We start from the raw sequence: 18,636 nt of genomic DNA, 5'->3' as shown, positions 1-18,636 counted from the left end.
CCTTTCAAAGCTAAAAAGGAAAGAGATTTCTTCTACAGAGTGATCTTCTGGGTCCTTGCTTTTCTTTCTCTTTGTCCCCTACAGTACAATCCACAAAGATAATTTAGAATCATAGTTAAACTAGATTACTGCATAAGGGAATGCGGGCACAGACTCTAGGGGTAGCATGGCCTGGTTTATTTTAATAGCTCTGGATTACAGTATGGCCACCCTGGAAGACATGGCAGAATTACAATAGAATGTAGATAGACCCTTAGAGGCACCATTATCATCTGCCATTGCTAGCTTCTCTTCTGGACCCTGGAGGAATTCAGTTCTTTCCTATTGTTGCCATTGGGTCACCCCTATTATATCTAGTTGAAATAACTTCTCTTCCAGTCATGAAGCCTGTATTTTGTTGTGTCTACTGTTTAAACCCACCCAAACACATGTTCTACAATCAACTGTTAAACCCATCCAGTAACTTTTTAATTTCAGAGATTAGCTTTTTCAGTTCTAGAATGTATATTTAATTCTTTTTTTAAAGATTCCAACTCTGTGCTGAAACTTTCCATCATTTAATCTACTTTATCTCTCTATCTTCTTAAATTTATTCACCATAGTGATTTTGAATTCTCCATCTAGATACCTGAATCACCTATATGTCTGGTTCTACTGTCTGTTTTTACTCTTGGGTTTTAGTCATTTGATCATTTTAAAGCATACTTCATAGTTTTTAAATTGAAAACCAGACACTGTGGATTAAGACTTGTAGGGGCTCTGGGAGATACTATCTTTCTGTTCAAAGGGTTAGATTTTCTTCTGGCAGGCGAAGGAGTTGGTTTTAGATTTTGTTAGGGGTGGTCTATTTCAGTTTTGCTCTTGCTACTAGGGTAGAGCCCTTATTTCTAGAGCGTGGCCCTTCTGGGATCCCAATTAAGAACCTGGGATTACCAAGGCCCCTAGACCTTCAATTTCAGAGGCTTGAATACAGTCTACTTGAAATTGAAATAACATCACACTTATTTCCCTCCCTAACTACCTCATCCTGTTTTCCACTGCCCCTATCCAATCCACGACATGTGTTCTTCTTTCTGAACTAAGATGTACTGAATATCTCACCTTCCGCATTCCCATTTTTATGGGCTCTATCCTCCCGTCCTGGCCCTTGGCTGTACCACCACAGAGCCAGTGGCCTGTGACCCCTTTTTCAGGGATCTGCTCCCACCTTTATATTTTCATGTCACTTGAGGCTCTTCCTCCTTCTCTCACTCTCTTTGGCTTTACCTCTGAGCACTTTCCTCTCACACTTGGTCCAGAAGATGACTCCTCCTCCTCATTTACCCCCAACAAAACTTATCTTCTTGTAAAACAAAGCTTTAATTGACATCCATGACATGTTGGAAATTTTCTAGTTCTCTATTTAGAGGAGGAAGGGTCTTATGATGGAGAAGCAATAAAATGGGCAAAGAACCAGTAGCTTTACAATAAAATGGCCTATTTTGAACGTAAAATGTGCTCTAACCTCATCCCAAATCATTGCCGCATAAAACTTAACTCAAGAAACAAACATATTTCAGAGGGGTTCTCCGAAACTATTGGCATAATTTCCAAGCTACATAAATATTTATGCATCTCCACTTACCATGATTTTCTGCAGGGATGCATTTTAACTCTCAGTTCAGGGAAGGTGTGGTCCCTTTTATAGGTATAACAGCAGGTGCATGTTGCTGGGCTGGGAAGCACTGAGGTAGCAGTGCAGTGACTCGGGCAAAGGAAGTGGGGAAAGTCGTCCTCCCATCTTCCCCTCTGCTTCCCAGGACATTTCAGTTCACTCGCACATGCCCTGCAACTCATGTTTACCAGACCATGGGAGATGAGGAGAGGGCGTCCCAGAGAAGTACCGCATTCACTCCTCCTTCATTCAGTATTTTTTTTCATTCATTCAGTAATTACTGAGATGTCCTATGATACAAGGAACTGTTAAGTCTCGAGGGCAAAAGATAGCGTGGTCTGGTTTTTACCTGGTTCAAGAAGCCCCCTGTTTATTAGGGAGACAAAAAATACAAGCAGTGACACTGCCTTGAATGAATGGGTTCACAGGGCTTGAGCACCAAGGGCCCTGGGGAGGCTAAGGGCCTGATTCCGCTCACAGAAGACGATAGAATGCGGGATGAGGCCATGGCATGGAGGCCTGCAGGGAAAGCAGGAATTGGCTGGGCAGAGATTGACAGTGGGGGCTTGGAGATGGCTGGAGATGGGAAGGGGAAGCAGGACAGTGCAGACCAGGGCATGGGGACACAGGAGACCGAAGACAGCTGGGTATGGCCGGAGCCCCAGTGAGCGGAAGAGGGGAGCAGCCCGTGAGGCCTGGCAGGGTGGTGGGACGAGACCATGGCAGCCTGGCACACTGGGACCTGCGAAGGGACCTGATCAGATACCCAGGGGCTTCTTCCCGGAGCAGAGGGAGTGAGCCAGCCGGGATGCAGCAGGTGGGTGGCGCCATGTTATGGCACGTGGGGTGGCAGCAGCCCCCTCCTCTCATTCCACCTCAGCTGTGGGTTTCTTCAAAGAGGGGAAGACCAGCCTTTGGGGCCAGAGTTCCTACTTATCAGACGAATCAAAAGCCTTTATTTCTATCAACCTCTCTGTATCACTGCTGTATGACTGCTGTTTTTCAAAACCTGTGATTTCCATATTGTAGTATTGTTTTATCGGTTCACCTTTTCAACTGTAAATGGGGCCTGGGAGTCATAATTCTGAGAACTTCTTACTTTGTTTCCTGCTGAAATGCACATTTACGCTTTAGTGTGACTGACCCGATAATGCGTTAAAAAGCATTTTCACGTTTGATCGTTATATAATACTCTGAGAACAGCAGGGCTGAGGCGACCTCCAACAGGGAGGTTCTGGGCATTGGGCACCCCCCACCGTACCCTGTAATTATTTTCTTAGTCTGATTTTTTAAAAGATGTGCTTATTTTTTGCCTCTCTCCACGAGAATGTGTGTTTCAGGGGCAGTGACAATGTCTGCTTTCTTCATTGCTTTATCCATAATGCCTACAACACAGATAGGAACCAATAAATGTTTGTTGAATGAATAAAAATGAACGCAGAAAAAGAGCCCCTTTGGGCAAGGGATCTGGGAGGGTCTGGAGAGAGAGAAAGTGATGAGAAGGCTTTGGCAGAGGACACACGAGGTCCTATGAGAAAGGAGTTTTGTGAAGTGTTACTAGGGGCCATGAGTTGAATCCCCTCTAATTTTCTCTGACACACGCAAATAAAATTGGCACTGCTTTTTCATTAAAACAACAAAGACAAAAATGTTACTCTTGTCATTCCCATTTCACAGATGAGAACATTGATGTATTGGGTAGCATCTTACGGAAAAACCCAAACGAACCTTTTGGCCAACCCAATAGCTAATACCAACCCAGAACTGAATATTAGTCTCCTGGCTCCAAACCATAGCGTTGTAGGAGAGAGATCTCTGCCTAAAGTGACAGTGTGAGAGTGGCCTTGATGACAAGGGGGCGCAGGAGGACCAGGAAGTTCCCTGAAGAGAAGGGCAAGGGTTTGAGGGGCCAGCCCAGACCCGGGGGTTAGGGGAACAGAAACCATAATTGTACTTAAAAGAGCCATATACCATTTGGTGTTGACATTTGTACAAATAGAGCATGAATCATCCTCTGGGAAACCTTGAACTTACTGAGGGACGTGATCTTAGCACAGTATTAAGGATTTATAATGGGCTCAGTAAACACCCACTGAACTGAATTTTGCTCCTGCACGTCCATCTGCTGGACCCACACAGCCCTCGCCTGCTTCTCTCCTCCCGTGGGACTGTCTCTGACCTGCCTTCTACCAGATCAGCTGAATACACAGCCCTCCAGAGTCTCTCCTCCTTCAGTTCCCCCAGGCTGCCTGCAATTTCTCCCAGCCCTGGCACTGACTCTGTGCTCTGGGAATGTTCTAAGCTTTCACCTTTCACTGGTCTGTATTTTATAACCATTGTAGTAAGTTAAGTTCCTTAAGGCCAAGATCCATATTTTTATCTCCCAAGCCATGTCAATATTCATGGGACTAATTCACTGTTTTTTCACCTAGTCCTAAATCCTGACAGGGGGGCGGGTTAAATGAGACGTCTGCAAGTGTACCAGTACACTGCGGGGCATTCATTCATTCATTCACTCAACAAACATTTACCGAGCACCTCCGTGGGACAGGCCCTACAGGTTCTGAGATACCACAGCAAACAAAACAGACCAGATCCCATCCTTATGGAGCCCACAGACGAGCAGGAAAGCATCACTGAACAGGTAAAGAGAATACGATAGAATTGAATTAAGCCATCGTTTACTGTTCACTGAATATTTCTGGAATGGAAAAAAGAGAAGTTGAGTATTGAAAATGGGTTAGGCTGCTGCAAGTAAACATTTTATCTTGCATCAAAGAAAGAAAATAGCCACTGGGGTCTGATTTAGAATTGAATGCCATCACTTAGAAAGCTTCTTAGTGTAGCTGAGCCTCAGTTTCGCCATCTGGAAACTGAGGATCATTGTGTAGGTTTGTTGTGAGCATAATAAGGCATAACCCAGCACTGGGCAGGTAGAGGCTCAGTGAATTGCATGTGGCATCCTTTTATTGTAATTTTGTTTTATGTCCAGTGTCGGGTATATGAGACTAAATGGAAAAAAATGAATGTAATCTGGAACACTTGGTCCTTGTTTCAACAGAAAGAGGACCTACCAGACCCACAGGCCGTAGACCTGTATGAATTCCGCTTCAGCGACTTCCCCATCACAGAGCACGAACTGATTAAGTGCGGACTTCGGCTGTTTTCTGAAATAAATGTGGTGGAGAAATTCCAAGTACCTGTAGAGGTCAGATGGTATTTAATTTAAAATGCTGTGATTCCGTGGCTGTACTCCACTAAAATTTCCTGTGGTTCAAAAGATTCCCTGCAGTGTGGATTTTAAATTATCATTAACTTCGTCAATATGTCCACTTAAACCCTGTAAACAAGGCCAACCTATCTTTTCAGATAAGGTTGTCACAGACCTTCTTACCTTTAGAATTCTACTCCAAAGTCTGAGTGGTGTTGTCTTCTTTGGTGGCAGGTTCTCACCAGATGGATGTACACGGTGAGGAAGGGGTACCGTGCCGTCACTTACCACAACTGGCGATACGGGTTCAATGTGGGGCAGACGATGTTCACTTTGCTGATGGTAGGTACAGAGCCCGTGAATCATCATAAACCTGTGCATCTCCCTCCTGAGTGTGGTGAGAAATGGATACAGTCCATCACTTTAGATCAGTAATTTTGGAATTCATGGATACAGTCCCATAAACCCCCAACCCCCCTGGAGATAATGCCAGGGTACGTGGGTATCCCTGGGCATTTGGCTGAATTATCACTCTGACACTCATGTCCTTATATCCATAAAGGAAAATTCAGTTACCTGCTGGGTTTGTAACTGCCCAGAATGAGCTACAGTCCTCAAGAAATAAAGCCAGCTTGCTCTAAAAACACAGCAGACCCCCTTCTCCATTGCAGGCTGGCCTCACTGCACATGCTGCAGAGGTGCATTAATCCAAGTAAATATATATGTCTATTTTTTTAGACAGGAAGACTGAAGAAATACTACACGGATCTTGAAGCCTTTGCCATGCTTGCTGCTGCCTTGTGCCATGACATTGACCACAGAGGCACCAATAATTTGTATCAGATGAAGTAAGTGAACACATGCGGCCACGTCAATGTGTTCTGGTGCCCCCGCCTTATTTGTAAACGCCTTCACTCCTTTTTTCAACTTTGTTTCATCAAAGTATTGAATTCATACATTAAAGAGCATTGATCTTTGGCTTACACCTGTACACACCTGGGTAGCACCCCACCAGCTCAAGCTAGAGAACATTTCTTCCCGGGCTAACTACCTCTCACATCCCTGGTCCTTATACTTCCACCAACTGACCTTCAGCTGACCTTGCATCTTAACAACATCACCATCTTCCTCTCTTGCCCAAGAAAGGAAGTGCAATTGTAAGGGTACAGTCCCTCAGCTCAGACAGATTTGGATTTATTGGGTTCACAAGTTATTTAAACTTTCTAAGCTTCGAGTTCCTCATTGGGAAATTAAGAATTATAGTAACGGTACCTAACACTTAATTAAGGTCATTGTAAAGATTAAATGAGACTATGCATATAAGGCACTTAGCTCATGGTTGGCTCTTGGCAGTTAATAATTATTAAGTAGTATTATTATTACTGTTATTGTGTCATTGGCACTTTTCAAAATTCATCAGCAATGCCATAGCCAGCCTAACTCCTTGATAGTGACACTTAAGAAGCTCTATCTGCCTTGGCCACACTGTATCTTCATCTGTGACACATGACCTACCCCTCTCCAGAGGTACCAGAGGGAGTGAGACAATTTAGAGAGAATGAGCTTTGGAGTCTGGTTTTATGGGATCCAGATACTTCCTGGTTGAGGGATCTTGGGCAAATCATTTAATCTATTTGAGATTCTGTTTCTTAACTGTAAAATGGGTATAATATCGACCTCTTAAAGACTGCTGTGAGAATCACATGAAATTGTATATGTGAAACAGTAGATGCTGAAGAAATTTACTCAGTGAATGAAATGCACCTTGTGAACAGTGACTTTTCACCTTCAGCAACTCTACCAATCAGGCTTTGCCTTGAAAAGGGAATCTCCACTCTGGGTTCCGGGTAAGCAACGTCTTCGTCTTGAGAGTTCCAGCCCTTTACTTTTTTTTTTTTTAACCTTTTATTTTATATTGGAGTATAGTTGATTAATAATGTTGTGATAGTTTCAGGTGTACAGCAAAGTGGTTCAGTTATACATATAAATGTATCGATTCTTCCCTGTGTCCCGCTGTAGTGGAAGCGTGGAATCCTAACCACTGCACCACCAGGGAAGTCCCAGTTATGCGTTTTAAATATAGCAGTGTGTACATGTCAATCCCAAACTCCCTAACTATCCCTTCCCCTCACCCTTGCCCCCTGGTAACCATAAGTTCATTCTCTAAGTCTGTGAGTCTGTTTCTGTTTTGTAAATAAGTTTATTCGTATCATTTCTTTTTTGATTCTGCATATAAGCGATATCATACGATATTCTTTTTCTCCGTCTGACTGACTTCACTCAGTATAACAATCTCTAAGTCCACCCTGCTGCTGCAAATGGCATTATTTCATTCTTTTTAATGGCTGAGTAGTATTCCACTGTATATATGTACCACACCGAGCACTTCTTGTGTGCTGGAGATCAGGCTGAGAACTTGATACCCATGGCCTCTTTTAATCCTCACAGCCCTCCCATGTGGGAGGTACTATTATCCGCCTCTAAGCAGTCAAATCTAACTTGCCTTAGATTAAAAGAAGTAGCCAAATTGGATGTGGCATCTTGTCTCCAGGATTGCAGAAAGGATGAGGCCACATCCCAGGCTGCTGCTTTGGCCTGGCTTTGGGAGTCTACGTGGGTCCTTCTGTTCATCAGCGATGGGCGTGCTGACCTTCTTGCATTTCTCTCTGTGGACTGGACAGCAAGAACATGTGGTGGTGGAAGGACTGGGACCTGTGTGAGGGGTTCCTGACCGCAGGCACCTTAGCACAGGTGTAATGGTTCTGGCAGCTCCGCTAAGCTGCTGTGATCAAGTGTCTTTTTGCACCCTGTCCTCCATAATGATTCTTGATGAATCTCCTTATGTGCCCTTACTGTGCTGGGGGAATTGCTCAGGAGTCCACAAAGATCTGGAGACATTACACTGGTAAATACAGTTAGCAGAAGATTGAATAAGACTGAATTATTATTCTCATGTTGATGGTACCGATCAGGCTACTGTGCAGTGTAAGCTGAAGCTGTTGGGACACAGCTTCCTGGCTTGACCTTGTGCCCTTGGTCTGATTTCTTGTCTCCAAAATGTCTAACCCTCTGGGTTCTGGTTTTCATCCTTATCTCCCAGCTTTAGACTATGCCGCCCTCTGGCAATGCCCTAGAAAACTTGCCATTTTCAAATTTTTATTATTCCCTTGAGTTCTTTTGTTCTCTTTGTTCACTTTTCTGGCCATTTTGTTTTCTGCTTCATTCTTTTATAGGTTCATAGATTTCTTTGTTCCTTTCATCCCCCTTTTCTTGGTTAGTTTTTCAGTTCTCTCATCTTTCAGTCTCCTTTACTCACCTCTGTTTTGTGTCTGAAGAGATGTGGTTATCAGCAAAAAATCTGAGGAATTTTAGCATTTATCTCATCCTCCCCCACCCCACATTCAACGCAGGCCTCTTCCCTACTGTATTTCTTCCCGAGTCTCTAGTCTACATTCCGTTATTTTTTATAATGGCTCACAAGGCAGACTCTTATATTTTTGGATGATTCTAATGGCTGAATGTCCTTCATGACATCAAATTGAAATTGGTCTCCTTATAACTTCTGTTGGTCCTAGTTCAAGTCTCTGAAGCTGTTAGAATATGTATCATTTCTCATCCACAGGCTATTCCTTCATATATTAAAGAGAATTATTATTTCCCCCTCCTCTTTTCCTGGTTGAATATACCTGGTTGAAGTTTTGTTTTAATCATTTCTCATATAATATTTTCTATACATATAATTTTATCTGTTATTCTTCTCTGAACCCACTCCAGTGTTTTTATGTCATTCCTTAAATGTGGGTCTTGGGGTTTGACATAATAATCCAAACATGATCTGAAATACTTTATATTTAATCCTAATTAAATTTCATCTTCTTTTTTTTTTTTTTGCATTTTTTTAATTATTATTTTTAATCAGTCATCAATTTTATACACATCAGTGTATACATGTCAATCCCAATTGCCCAATTCAGCACACCACCATCCCCACCCCACCACGGTTTTCCCCCCTTGGTGTCCATACGTTTATTCTCTACATCTGTGTCTCAACTTCTGCCCTGCAAACTGGTTCATCTGTACCATTTTTCTAGGTTCCACATACATGCGTTAATATACGATATTTGTTTTTCTCTTTCTGACTTACTTCACTCTGTATGACAGTCTCTAGATCCATCCACGTCTCAACAAATGACTCAATTTCATTCCTTTTTATGGCTGAGTAATATTCCATTGTATATATGTACCACCTCTTCTTTATCCATTCGTCTGTCGATGGGCATTTAGGTTGCTTCCATGACCTGGCTATTGTAAATAGTGCTGCAGTGAACATTGGGGTGCATGTGTCTTTTTGAATTACGGTTTTCTCTGGGTATATGCCCAGTAGTGGGATTGCTGGATCATATGGTAATTCTATTTTTAGTTTTTTGAGGAACCTCCATATTGTTCTCCATAGTGGCTGTATCAATTTACATTCCCACCAACATCTTCTTAATTTGGTTCTTTTTTTTAAATTGAAGTTTAGTTGATTTACAACGTTGTGTTAGTTTCTGGTGTACAGCAAAGTGATTCAGTTTTATATATATACATATATATATGTATATATATAATCTATCTTTTTCAGATTCCTTTCCATTAAAGGTTATTATAAGATATTGAATATAGTTCCCTGTGCTATACAGTAGGTCCTTGATGTTTATCTGTTTTATATATGGTGGTGTGTGTGTGTTAATCCCAAACTCCTAGTTTATCCCTCCCTCCCTCTTTCCCCTTTGGTAACCTATGTTTGTTTTCTATGTCTGTGAGTCTATTTCTGTTTTGTAAATAAGTTCATTTGTATGATTTTTTGAGATTCCAAATATAAGTGATATCATATAATATTTGTCTTTCTCTGTCTGACTTCACTTAATAGGATAATCTCTAGGTCCATCCATGTTGCTGCAAATAGCATTATTTCATTCTTTTATATGGCTGAGTAATAGTCCACCATATATATATATCTATATCTATATCTATATATATATATCTCCCACATTTTCTGTATGGTATATATACCATGTATATATATACACCACATCTTCTGTATCCGTTCATCTGTCGATGGACATTTCGTTTGCTTCCTTGTCCTGGCTATTGTAAATAGTGCTGCTGTGAACATTGGGGTGCATGTATCTTTCTGAATTAGAGTTTTCGTCTTTTCCTGATATATGCCCAGGAGTGGTATTGCTGAATCACATAGTAACTCTATTTTTAGTTTTATAAGGAACCTCCATACTGTTTTCCATAGTGACTGCACCAACTTACATTCCCACCAACACTGTAGGAGGGTTTGCTTTTCTCCACACCCTCTCCAGCATTTATTATTTGTAGATTTTTAAAATGATGGCCATTCTGACTGGTGTGAGGTGATACCTCATTGTAGTTTTGATTTGCATTTCTCTAGTAATTAGCAATGTTGAGCATCTTTTCATGTGCCTGTTGGCCATCTGTATGTCTTCTTTGGAGAGATGTCTATTTAGGTCTTCTGCCCATTTTTTGATTGGGTCGTTAGTTTGTTTTTTTATATTGAGCTGTATGAGCTGTTTGTATATTTTGGAAATTAATCGCTTGGCGGTCACATTGTTTGCAAATATTTTCTCCCATTCCGTAGGTTGTCTTTTCATTTCACTTATGGTTTCCTTTGCTGTGTTAATCTGATTCTTTATTCCACTCTTAATTGAAATTGCCTTTTAAAGCAGTCTGTCAGCCAATGGATTAGTTATTTTTTCCAGCTTTTTTATCATCTGAAAATTAGATAGTCATGATTTCCATCAATATTCATTCAAGTCACTGATAAAACTGTGCATCAGGACAAAACCAGGGCAGAGTTCTGAGACTTGGGGCTAGAACCTATCCCTGGGGAAGACAGTTAATTAAACAGCACTCACTGGGTGGTGCTGTTCAGTATTTGTCCACACTCAATATTCCAACTCATACAGAACATATCTTGAAGCTTCTTCTCAGTTGTCTTGCTGAAATCCAGACACACACGGTTTCTGGCCTTCCTCTCTCACAAACCATATCACAAAAGTGTTCATAACATCAATTCAGCATCATTTTCTCTTTCTAAACCTTCTCTGGAATTTCCTAGTAATTATTCTGTAAGTGCTTACAAACTGTGAAGCAGTTTAAACTGTTTCATAGATTAACATCAATCTCCCTGTTCTGTCATCTACAGATTATACCATTTTCTACTTCTTAAATTTTAGGTTAAAATTTACTTGTATCCAGTCTTCAATCATCTTTACCACTGCAAAATTTCCCAGAATATACTGACAATAGTCGCCCACACCCACCCCACATCTTCAGATTCCTTCAGGAAGTTGGGATGTTACTCAACTGGGTTAACAGATGTGTGTGTGTGTAAAATAATTTTTTCTTTTTTTTTTTTACTAAACCATTTGTGAGATAGTTGCAGGCCTCATGCATGACATTTCACCCGAAAATATTTCAGCACATATTTCCTGAGAACGTGGAGGACATTTGTTTATATAAATACAATATAATGATCGCTCTCAAGAAATTTAACATTGGTAGAATACTGTTATCTAATATAGAATGTTTATTCCAATTTTCCCAATAATGTCCTTTATAACTATCTTTTCTTCTCTGTTTTGGGTCCAATCAAGGCTCACACATTGCATTTAGTCATCAAATATCTTGAATCTCCTTTAATCTAGAATTGTTCCTTAACTTTTTTGGATCTTTCAGAATGTTGACATTTTTTAAGAGTCTAGACCAGTTGTTTTGCATAATATCCCTCAATTTGGATTTGTCCAGTTGTTTTCTGATTACTGGATTCAGGGTAAACATTTTTGGTGGGAATTCTACGTAGGTGATGTTGTGTCCTTCTCAGTGCATTGCATCAGGAGGCTCATGATATCAATTTGTTCCATTAACTATAAGGTTAAGTTAAACTATTTATGAGTAATATTCAGCAGATCTCTTTATGCAAAAGTACATTTTCTCCTTTGTATTAATACGTAATCCGTGAGGTGTTATTTTGAGACTGGTTGAATATCTAGCTCCCCAGTAGCCTTTCTTGAGTAATGTTTTTAAACCTAAAGGAACTAAGATACTACTCATTTCTAACTGAAATTGAGCTTTTTTTATTTGTTTAAATCTCCAGTGCTGACACAGTGTAGGTATTTGAATATGTATTAAAATTATGATCAATTATAGTGTGGATCGGACATAGTCTGATTGTTCCCTAACTAGAATACTTGGTTTACCAGACCTGTTAGTGACCTGTTAATGACTCCTCTCCTCCCTAAAGTTCTGTTCTTTCTGAAATTAAATGAAACTCTACTAAGACTGCCACCCATATTTCTGATTTCTCCCTTCCTTAAAATTATTTATTCCATATTTCTATAACAAAGTCTTCATATTATCTATTAGACCTTTCACCTCAGCTTCTCTCCATCTTTTCTTTTCACCTTTTTATTTTCTTTTTAAAAAAAATTTTTATTTTATATTGGAGTATAGGTGATTTACAATGTTGTGTTAGTTTCAGGTGTACAGCAAAGTGATTCAGTTACACATATACATGTATCTGTTCTTTTTCAAGTTTTTTTCCCATTTAGGTTATTATGGAATATTGAACAGAGTTCCCTGTGCACACCTTTTTATTTTCAAGGTTGCTTCCCCTTCCTTGAACAGGAAGAATTATAGAAAGACAGGGTACCAAAGACCCCACTTTACATAAAACTGTGACCTCACCACTAACAAATGGGAAAGTTAAATTTATGTCACTGTCTTAGAGGAGAAAAGAAATGTTACTTTATCATCATTTTCATTTTGGTTCCTGGAAATTCTTAATATACACTTCCTGTGCAAATAAACTATGGGCTTCAACAAGTTTGCTACATGTTCTATAAGTCATAGTCACCTCCATAAGCTCCAGGGAAGTTAACAATTTTAGATGCAGGGAGTGAACCAAACTTCGTAGTTTAAACAAGTCAATCATTTTATGCATTTAACAAATTAGGTTTTTTTTTTTTTTGAAAGGATTTTTTAAAAAGAGCATATTCTCCTGTTCTAAATCTAAAAATTCTTTTCCAATATGTTACTTCCAACTGTTTCACAGGCATTAGGGGAGAGGGAAGAAATGAAAAAAAATCCTCAGATTGTAAAGATTCTGTATCATGTAACCTTATGTGTAATGTTTAAATAGCTAAAATTATTCTTTTCCTCCTAGATCCACATCTCCATCAGCAAGGCTTCATGGAGCGTCCGTCTTGGAGAGGCACCGCCTGGAGTACAGTAAGACTCTCCTGCAGGATGAGGTACGTGGGTCTCTCTCTCTCTCTCTCTCTCTAGGGCAGCTCACAAGCTCTGGATCAAAGCACTAAGCCACAGAAAACGCTTAGAAAGAGGACGGCCTTGAGTTCTGGCGGTTGACAGTATATACCCTTATTGAAGTCAATTGATAGAAATTGCTATATTGCAATAGTTTTTTTTTTCTTTTTTTAAAAAATTAATTAATTAATTAATTTATGGCTGTGTTGGGTCTTTGTTTCTGTGCGAGGGCTTTCTCTAGTTGCGGCAAGCGGGGGCCACTCTTCATTGCGGCGCGCGGGCCTCTCATTACCGCGGCCTCTCTTGTTGCGGAGCACAGGCTCCAGACGCGCAGGCTCGGTAACTGTGGCTCACGGGCCTAGTTGCTCCGCGGCATGTGGGATCTTCCCAGACCAGGGCTCGAACCCGTGTCCCCTGCATTGGCAGGCAGATTCTCAACCACTGTGCCACCAGGGAAGCCCCTGCAATAGTTTTTGCACAGCCAAGTTGGAAGTAGCTGAGATAGAGGAGAAAAGAGCCATGGAAAGTCACAGAATCTCTGTGGGTTTGTGAAGAAAGAAGAAAAAGCTTAAGGTGGATGTGAGAGGGCTCTGTGCACCCTGGGTATGTATGAATGTAAAGAGAAAAGGAGGCTATGCAGCCACCTGCTTTTCTGGTTCATGTGGCATGTCCTGTAAGGCACTGTCTGTATCTTTGAGAAAGTCAAGCTTTGGTAGCTGGGGGGCAGGCGTGAAATCAGACTATACGACAGATCGGACAACTGCCATCAGAGGCACTGAGTGAATCTCCCCAGAGTTCCAGAGGGAGGTGTCACAATCAGGAGTGGGCAGGTCACAGGGGAGAAGAGGGGCGGGATCAGGAAGCTTTTCACAGGAAGTGGCTTAAGCTTGGTCTTGAATTCACTTTGATTTACACAACATCATGTACTACTAACCTTCTGTAGAAGGCAGTCATTATTCTTTTTACTGATTTTATTTGGGGGGTATATAGGCTTGTGAGAAAGGTGGTGAATATAATCTAGTTATACTTTAAAAAGAAATATCTTGAGAAAATTCTAACCCAGAATGAATCATTATTAGATGGAAGGGAATACTGTTTTGTCTCGACAGAGAAACTGTCTAGAATCATATGAGTTCGTTAGGATAAATAAGCCCTCAGGAGAGTGGAGCTTTTTTCAGTTTCGATAATAATCTTTTTTTAGGCTCAGGGGACGGGGGTATATGGAAATATGTCCAAGTTTAGAAAGATAACACTACATTCTTCTATATAATCAAAAGCCAAGTGGGAAAACTTGTAAGACAGGGCAACCAGCAGAAAAGTGGAAAAACAAAACAAACAAACACATGATTTAAATGTTTTTAACAGCCTGTGATTGCAGGCTGCATCCAGACAGGGGGACACAGACCATCTGTGTCAGAATGATCGATTTCACAGGGCGGAGGTGGGCAGGCTTTTAAAAACACATCCTGGGCTTCATCTCGTGCTTACCAGGCTCCCTGGGGATTGGACCCAGGAATCTGCATTTTTAATAAGAATTTTCATAATTCTCATGTGTAGCCAGGACCTGTCCCTGCAGTAGTATCATAAAAAGGATGATAATATCTGTCCTATGAGAATTAGAAAGAATAGAATTGAAAGTAGTTCAGGAAGATAAGAGTAAATTGTTATTATCCAATTTGTTATGAGTCTTTGTTTTACTGGTTGGGACAGTCTTGTATTTTTGAGTAAGAATTTTCCATTCATCCCACTGATGACATATACCACAGGCAGGTAGTATCAAAAATAATTTATTTAATTTTACGTTTACCTACTAAAACAAAATATATTTTAAAACCTTTACAGCCAAATGTTTAAGTGCTTAACTTTGGAAGGCTCCTAGTAGCTCATATGTTTTTCCTTTCTGGGATTTGAGAGTTATAATAGAGTTGTTGTTTTCCATCTTAATTTTTTAAATGTTATTTACTCTGCAGTCTGAACTGGTTTTGATGGCTATATAAAGGCTTATTATTCTTTCTAAAAAGGAATATTGCATCTTAGTAATCCGTACCGCCTTGGCGAGGACCTGTCTACAGTGCTATTCGACCTGCTAATTGCAGACTTTTAAGGGTTGTAAATAGAGTCGCTAGGCAATAAATGCAATCACAGAGCATTTTATGAGCAGGCAAATTGAATGCTGAAAAAAATGAAATTTTAACCATCAGATGTTCTTTTTTGAGACAATACAGTTGTCTCAGTACATTTTTTTTGAGAGACAATAGTTCTTTTATTTATTTGTTGTATAAAGAAAATGTTTACACTTAAAACTAATTTTTTTATATAAGGGAAATCCTTATGATTTTATCTAGCAATTTTGTCATATTGTGGACGTTACTCATTTTGTTTTGTATATTATCAGGCTTTGAACTAAAATATCTTTATGTCCCAGTAGAGTTGGATTCCCTGCTTTGAGGACAGAACCATCTGTATTCTAAACTAGTCAGAAATCCACCCTTTAACCTAATGAATAGGTGGAAAAGTCGTTAGCCAAATTTGTCAGAATAGAAACTTTAATACTACAGTGTACTGTCGGAGTGACAAAATGCATTGCTCAGCATAAATAACAACACTTTTATTATTCAAAACACTTCTTCACGAACTTTATTTATGCTTTTTCACATTGACCTTGTATTATACAAAGAAGGAATGAAGAAGAAATTAAATATCTTGTGTATGGTCACCAGCAAACCACAAACATGTTGGCAATCTTCTCTTATGGGTGTCGCATGTACCACATTGAAGACTAGAACTCATCTCCCCTGAGTGCCCTCATCAGGATGAATTGGAGCCATTTCTATTTTGGTGTGCTATGCAGAACTTATATTTTATTGCTATTTTCATGGCACTAGGAGAACAAAAATGGCCTGTTATTGGTAGAGGGGGAGCAAAGTTAGACGCTTTCTGTGGGCACGTGAAACCAGCTAAGCAGATGGGGGCCCAGCTGGAGTGGGGCTGGGACAGAGGCCTCCTCTCTTGTTCTGTGCACCTGTCTCTACATCACGTGTCCCGCACAATTCCCCGGAAGAACACATGGAATATTATAGACTTATCTATATTTTAAATTAATGACAATAGTTGTTGTAAAAATTACACATGCCCACTATAAAAATTCAAGCAATAGGAAACATTCCAAAGATAAATATTAAAAAAATCACTTTAAATCCTATCACTCAGAAATAGACATTTCATTAACATTTAATGAACTTCATTGTAGCCCTCTGTGACTATATAAAGGGAGAAGGATAGAAACAATTTTAGAAAAATGGGATCTTACTATCCAAGCTATTTTTTTGGTTAGAGTTTTTATTAAGTTTATTGAAGTGTAATGTATGTACAATAAGCGGCATCCCTTTAATGTGTTTTTCATAAAAATTCTATGGATTCTATTCATACACCTGGGAACTACCACACTCAAGATACAGACCACTTCTGTCATCCCAAAGGATTCCTCGTGCCCCCAGGCAGTCGATGCCTCTCTCTCCTCCCAGCCCGAAGCAACCAGTGAAATGTTTTTAGTCACTATACTTTAAATCTTCTAGATTTTTATATAAATGCAGTCATGCAATAATTACTCTTTTGTGCTGGATTCTTTCATACAGAATAATAATTTTGTGATTTGTTCGTGCTGAATGAATGAATCAGCAGTGATTCATTCCTTTTCATTGCTGAGTGGTAGTCCATTTATTTTCAATGAAAATTTTAATTTTACTTGAATTTAACAGAAGAAACTTTTTTTTTTTTAATGGAAAGAATTACAGAACTTAAGAGAACTGTGTTCTTATCACAAGAGATATTAGTTCTTTTTTTTTTTTTTTAATTTATTTTTATTTTATTTTTTATTTTATTTTATTTTTGGCTGTGTTGGGTCTTCATTGCTGCGCACTGGCTTTCTCTAGTTGCGGTGAGCGGGGGCTACTCTTTGTTACAGTGCGCAGGCCTCTCATTGTGGTGGCTTCTCTTATTGTGGAGCACGGGCTCTAGGGTGCGCGGGCTTCAGTAGTTGTGGCACGCGGGCTCAGTAGTTGTGGCTCGCGGGCTCTAGAGCGCAGTCTCAGTAGTTGTGGCGCACGGGCTTACTTGCTCCGCGGCATGTGGGATCTTCCTGGACCAGGGCTCGAACCCGTGTCCCCTGCGTTGGCAGGCGGATTCGTAACCACTGCGCCACCAGGGAAGGCCGAGATATTAGTTCTTAAAGAGAACCCTAAAATCAATAACCAGTGATTACGGGAAAGTGTGAAAAACTATAACAAGCATTTAGATGTTTGATTTTAGACCATACGTGTTAACTTTACATCATCCATGAACTCCCTGCTATGAAACATGAAACAATTATAGAATACTTATACTGCTTCCAGCATCTCCACCTCTGTTTTGTAAGGTATTTATTATCATTAAAAGTATTTTTTTTTACTGTTATCAGTAGTTATAAAATTCATTTTACTCTATAATTTCCACAATTGTCTATTTTTTTTAAACCCGAGCATTTATTGCATGACTAATGGCTGAAATCCCTAAGATGAACTGGATCTTACCCCAGTGGCTCTCTTGGGTTAGGTGTTGTTCCCCCCAGAATCCATGCCTGAATCTTCAGTATACAATCTGTAGGTGCTTCACTTGCCCGGCCCCAGTGGTGTTCTGTCCTCAGCCTAGGCACTCCAGGCACACTTCCTCTTCTGCCTGGTAGGGCAGCCACATGTGTCACAGGTGTGCTTCTGAAGGTGGGAGGCCTTAGAGCCACAGTGTGCGTCTCATTGTGATGCTTTCCAAATGATAGTGTTCCCTTTGTCATCTCTCTTCTGTGGCCAAGACCAAAGAGGCACAAGGGTTTATTCCTAATTCTACTTTTAAATGAGCCTGATACTTAACCACAGTCTTTCTACCATGGCTTGTCCATTCCTGTGTATTTTATTTTATCTTGATTAGCTCGATTTGTGTTATCTGATAGTTTCTCCCAGAGAGTCTAAGCTAAGTACATGCCTAAGAAGATCTGTTTGTTACATTTAGTTTTGTTTTTTTTTTTAATTTTTTTTTTAATTTTAATTAATTTATTTATTTATGGCTGTGTTGGATCTTCGTTTCCATGTGAGGGCTTTCTCCAGTTGCGGCAAGCGGGGGCCACTCTTCATCGCGGTGCGCGGGCCTCTCACTATCGTGGCCTCTCTTGTTGCGGAGCACAGGCTCCAGACGCGCAGGCTCAGCAATTGTGGCTCATGGGCCCATCTGCTCTGCGGCATGTTGGATCTTCCCAGACCAGGGCTCGAACCCGCGTCCCCTGCATTGGCAGGCAGACTCTCAACCACTGCGCCACCAGGGAAGCCCCTACATTTAGTTTTGAAAGTCAGTTTGGCAGAATATAAAGGTCTTGGGTCACACTTTGTTTTTCTCAGAAATTGTAGGACCT

General features: G+C 40.4%; 1 protein-coding gene across 1 annotated transcript in view; it reads left to right on the top strand.

Annotated features, from left to right (window-relative positions):
* Positions 1-18,636, top strand: part of PDE6C (phosphodiesterase 6C) — a 67,587-nt gene that overhangs the window by 25,951 nt on the left and 23,000 nt on the right. The window contains 4 exon segments of the mRNA XM_082423518.1: positions 4,716-4,862; positions 5,100-5,207; positions 5,604-5,713; positions 13,099-13,186. Coding sequence (XP_082279644.1) covers positions 4,716-4,862; positions 5,100-5,207; positions 5,604-5,713; positions 13,099-13,186 — 453 coding nt within the window.

The sequence above is a fragment of the Balaenoptera physalus genome, assembly GCF_965194825.1.
Source record: "Balaenoptera physalus genome assembly, chromosome: 14".
NCBI lineage: Eukaryota > Metazoa > Chordata > Mammalia > Artiodactyla > Balaenopteridae > Balaenoptera > Balaenoptera physalus.
Note: the sequence above shows the minus strand (reverse complement) of the source record. Positions and strands in the feature narration are given on the sequence as shown.